Here is a 5,461-nt window from a genome sequence, read left to right as displayed (position 1 = left end):
ATAAATATAATAACCTCAATAACCTGCAGCGGCAATTAATAATCCTAAAGATGTGTATGTGACAATATAGCATAAGAACTCAGAATCACAATTTAATTCAATATAGTTGGAATACCATTATAAAACGATTTGGAGAAAATATAATTGATAAGAAAGCAAGGTGAATTAGCATTGAAGATAATAGACATCAGTTAAATCAGTAATTGTTTACCAACGAAATTACAAAGACCGAATCATCAAATAATGCAGTAATAGTGCAATCCATATAAAATTGCAACATATATAGTAAGTTCAACAGTACACATAAAAGCAACTTAAAACTTGCCACTAAATCCACGAAATCGTGGACAATTGTGACCACGCAACGGCCGACGAAATTGTAATTTAAAAAACATGAAAAAGATAGCAAAAAGTTAAATAGGGTGAACAGTGTTGCAATTGGAATGGAATGAAAAAACCAGCATTAAGTTATCACCAAAAAGTACCTTCCAAAGCTATTATAAAAATGCAATCAATTATCACCTGCAATACAGACAAATGATTTAAATGTGATTAGTGGTTATGTTGTCTACATGAATAGAACTAAATAATCATTTATATGCTTTATCATATAATTTCAGTATTTACCTTGAACTCAACATTAACTTGACATATGTGTATAAGAGAAGTGGTAAAATGGGAAGCAAAGAAGAGAAATAATGCCCTGGACAAAACCACAGACAACTTAATATATCAGCTGCAAGTGTGAGAAAAAAAAGAATGTTAATTCCTATTACTTATTAGTTCAGCAGCTACCTGTTCATGTGTAAAGTTATCGTCTGGTTCATCATTACAAATTGCGAAAGACTTCCTTATACACCACATTTGATGTAGTGCTCATACAATTGCCATCTTCATCCGTGCATAATATCTTCAATCCGTTTCTTGATGTAACTCTTGACACCGCAACATATAGTTGTCCGTGGGAAAAAACCGGTTGAGGAAGGTATACTCCAACTTCTTTCAATGATTGCCCTTGACTTTTGTTGATCGTCATTGCAAATGACACCGATATAGGGAACTGTCGACGCTGAAACTTGAATGGAATTCTTGTATCCGATGGACTCAACGACAATCTCGGTATATAAACTATATCTCCAATGTTGCTGCCTGTTATGACCTTGCCCTCAAGCACATATCTGCCCATCTTCGTTATTATTAATCGAGTACCGTTGCATAAACCAGCTGTAGCGTCTAAATTGCGTAGAAGCATGACAGGAACGCCAACCTTCAATTTTATCTTGTGGTTAGGGATACCTGAGGCATTAATTGTGTTCAAAAACTCAGGTGTGTGTATGTCATCCGGCCTGGTAGCTGATGCATTTTTACCAAGGGGACTATCGCAACTCAAATAGGTTTTTTCTTCTCCAGGTATAAGAGACATTACATACTCATTTATTTCTTCAACCGTGACATTTTTCGGAGTTAGTATAGCTCTATTTTGGAAAAACGAATGATCATACATGTTATCTAGCAACGATGGATAAATGTGATCAACAATGGCAGCAATATGATCTCCTGAACTATGTATAAGTAGGTCGTCTGGAATTTGTATCTGAATATTTTCGTCGTTCTCTTCTCCAATAGTACCATCTCCGATGCCCAAAACCCACTCACTAAACTCTTTCCTCTCTTGAATATCAGAATTGGAAGAACCATGTAAAAGGCGCATGTTGGTTGACAATGTTAACACCTCGCAAAAACGCCACAAATGTGAAGAATTTATTGATGAGTTACACACCTCTTGTCTATTGGCTTTCGCTATCACTGGAAGAACTTGTCTGAAATCACCACCGAGCACGACAACTTTGCCACCGAACGGGATATCCGTCCTTCCATTATTTTGAACACGAAGAATATCCCTCAAACTTCGGTCAAGTGCTTCAAAACAGTGTTTATGCATCATTGGCGCTTCATCCCAAATAATTAGGCTTGCCTTACATATCAACTCAGCCAACGGGCTTTTAGGATGTATGCCGCAAGTTGAAATTTCATCAACGATTATAGGAATACCAAACCTAGAATGTGCTGTTCTTCCTCCAGGTATAAGTAGGGCTGCGATACCGCTGGACGCAACTGTCAATACAATTTCTTTCCTTGACCGAATGGCAGATGACAATGCTCTCCATATAAATGTTTTTCCGGTACCGCCGTAACCGTATAGGAAGAAAATTGCAGGCTGTTTGGCATCAACCCTCGCCATTATTTTGTCATACACCTGTTTTTGTTCAAATGTCATTGTGGACATTAACCGCTCGTTCTCTTCTTCAAGAATATGCTGGTTATAATTCATCTCGTCATATATCAACCTATTACGTGACTCATGGATAAGGGACACATCAGTCACAGGCATAGTTGGGTAATCATCCTTCATTTTCTTGCCGTGACTCTGCAACAATCTCTCGATCTCTGCAAGCGTATAGCTTTTTAATTGATCGTCGTCCAATACTAAATCTGCATGTAATAGATAATATAGAAAGTGGTCATAGAGTTTTCTTATAACATAATGTCACCCTACTGACAGCACTTGGTCCATAACATAAAATAAGGGAAAAAACAATAATAATCCAATAATAAATCTGTTTACCTGGTACACGCAATGCCAATCTTTGACGATGCAACATATCATCACTCAAATGCAGCCAAGTCTTCTCCCAAACAACTTCTGGTCGAGAAAATTGGTTTGATACTAACAACATGACAAATAGACGACGCATATATTCGGCAGTCCCCCAAAAAGAGACTTGGTTGATAGCATTTATGAATTCATTGTCATCGTCTAACAGGCCCAAAGCAAAGCATGCCTCCTTGAAACTGTTGTATTTAACTCCTCCAACTGTTTTGATATCATCGTAAGAAACAGGACCTTTTACATAATTCAGCAGGGTCCTTAGATAAAATTTCTCACCGCTTCCGGGCGGAACAAAATGAATTCGACCAATAGAAAGCCCTCGTTGCCTTGGTGTCCATCTACGCTCTGTTTGCTTCCAAACAAACTTTAATGGAAACTCGCCATATGTTAGATCCTTAGCCTCGGGATACTTTTGGTTTGCCTCCATCCATGCACGAAACTTAGTGTCACGGATGTGTGGTTTTTTTACTACATTTTCCAAGTCCTCATGATCTTCGAAAACAACTGGTTCCTCGCCTTCTAAGTGGAAATTTAAGCGCTCAACCGAGGGTTCCCTATAATTAATATCAAAGGAAAAAATCCGCCACACCGCTTCACATGCCGAGAGGTACCTACAATCGTAGTACATCTTTATTTCGTCGTAACATTCATTACCGCCTTGGTAAAATGTTGCAGTTACCCGATCATGTCCTTTGTTAACATACTTGAACAGATATTTTATAGACCGGGACTGATTACACCATTCAACGTTTATATGTGCATTATACTTTAACAGTAATTTACGGTTGTAGGGCACAACATATCTGTTATCAACAAAAGATTCACCTTTCTTTAATGATACACCATTGTTCCTTCTTCTATACACAGGGTAACCGTCTGAATCAATCACCGTTGTGTCAACAAATTTTTTCGGGAAATATTTAGTGCACTTACCATTCAGCATACATGGCGATTTATTATTCTGCTTTCCGCAAGGTCCATGTATCATGAGAGACGTAACAATGCTGTAGAGTTGAGGATCCTGGTCTTTATCAGGGATCTCTGCCGATATAATCTTATCAATGTTGTTAGGATGAAGAATGCGAAATTCTGGCCGTAGAAAAACCAAGATGTGAGCGTGCGGGAGACCTCGTTTTTGGAACTCAATAGTATAAATGACTGAAAAGGACAAAAATAAATGTGATCAGGTATATATTAATCATATAAATAAATAGAACATTTTAAAATGCAATAACAATTAACATTGTGAGTTCCATTAAAAAAATGTGATTTTTTCTTTGTGTTAACATCTTTTTTCGGATGTTGAATTGTGATTACATTCAAAATATAGAAGATATATGATATTTGTATTACAAAAACGCAAAACCACATTAAAAAAAAATTACCTGCTTTAACCTTCCCAAAAATTTTGCCCTTTTTAATCTCCTTTATTAGATGATCAAGCTTTATTTTGAAAATACGACTGACTAAATCTGGTCGATCCTCTGGCTTGAGATTATGTTTCTTTAGAAAATCAACTAACTCCGCCCACTTATGGTTACATGTGAAAGTTATAAACAAATCAGGATAGCCCACCCATCCACATATTGCCATGGCATCCTGGTAATTTTGTATCATATATCGTGCCCCTCCGACAAATGAAGAAGGCAACACCACTCGCTTTCCTGCACTGGCCGGATCTGTTTCTCCTCTAAGAACTGCTTCTCTCAACCCCTTGTACATGTCAGCCCTGACTTCTTTCTGATGATCTCTGTACCACTTTAATCGCCATGACTCTATCATACTATACCCGTCACAACAAAACTGTTGCAACAGACGTCTAGAAAACAACAATTGTGAATGTTGAATATCTCTCTGCTGGATCTTATATGCGAACCACTCTTTCATTGAAACGTATGTTCGATTAATAGGCTTCTTCTTAGGTCTGTCGCTAAACTCTTTTGAGACAATTAAAATTTTACAAAGAAAATGATGTATTGACATGAAAATCAAAGCAATAGAGAGAAAGTAAAAACATAATGTGAGTATTGAGGAGACATTAATTATTATTTTTAATAGATTATTTGAGTCCGTATTATTTAGAATTTATGTGTTTTTATTTCCTTTTTAGAACTATTTTATTTCAATTGCAAGTTATTTAATTTCAGAAACAAATATTTTAAAGATTGAGTCTTGGAGCAAAAGAAAGGAGATTTTGAGTTGATTCGGGCCAAAAATATGAAGATTATGTGCAAAAATATCATGCATGGCCGCGCCGAATAGCGGCGTGGCCACGCCATCAAAGTTTTGAAACTCATGGCCAAGTCAAAGAGTTGGCACGGCCGTGCGCGCACCCCAGACCCCCTTTTGCTACTTTTGCTTCTTCGTCAAGCTTCCTATTAAGTATATTTCTGACCTAAAGCCCATGGTTTCTTGTGGAACATTCCATTGATGTATTTCTTGGTGCTTAAGTAGTTGCAGACTATAAATAGAATAGCTAGCAAACATATTGAATTATCTCTTGTGTTCTTGGAATTTAATAGTGACAATTGTTTTCCTTTGAATAAAAGTTCATCTTTATTTTATTTTATGCTCTTCTTCTTCTCTTCTATGTCTACAATGAACATGAGTGAGTTGACTTCTTTGTCTTGGGATTGTTGAATGAGTCTAATGACCTAATCCCTATCAAGCCAAGCCTCGAACCCTAATCTTATGTAAATCTATTTTCTAATCTATTTCACCGTTTTTATAATCAATAACAAGTATTAATCGATGGATCGAAAGATGAAGTTTAATAGTTGTTATTGATTC

General features: G+C 36.7%; 1 protein-coding gene across 1 annotated transcript; it reads right to left on the bottom strand.

Annotated features, from left to right (window-relative positions):
* Window positions 1–252: 252 nt before the first annotated feature.
* Window positions 253–4,598, bottom strand: LOC112416444 (uncharacterized). Its single transcript, XM_024770261.2, has 5 exons — window positions 4,057–4,598; window positions 2,627–3,829; window positions 796–2,493; window positions 628–703; window positions 253–522 (listed from the first exon to the last, which is right to left on the bottom strand). The coding sequence occupies exons 1-3, from the start codon at window positions 4,556–4,558 to the stop codon at window positions 830–832; spliced, it is 3,369 nt and encodes a 1,122-aa protein (XP_024626029.1). The 5' UTR covers window positions 4,559–4,598; the 3' UTR covers window positions 253–522; window positions 628–703; window positions 796–829.
* Between the last annotated feature and the right edge of the window lie 863 nt (window positions 4,599–5,461).

The sequence above is a fragment of the Medicago truncatula genome, chromosome 7 (genome assembly GCF_003473485.1).
Source record: "Medicago truncatula cultivar Jemalong A17 chromosome 7, MtrunA17r5.0-ANR, whole genome shotgun sequence".
Taxonomy (NCBI): Eukaryota; Viridiplantae; Streptophyta; class Magnoliopsida; order Fabales; family Fabaceae; genus Medicago; species Medicago truncatula.
This window is presented reverse-complemented; position numbering and strand designations above follow the sequence as displayed.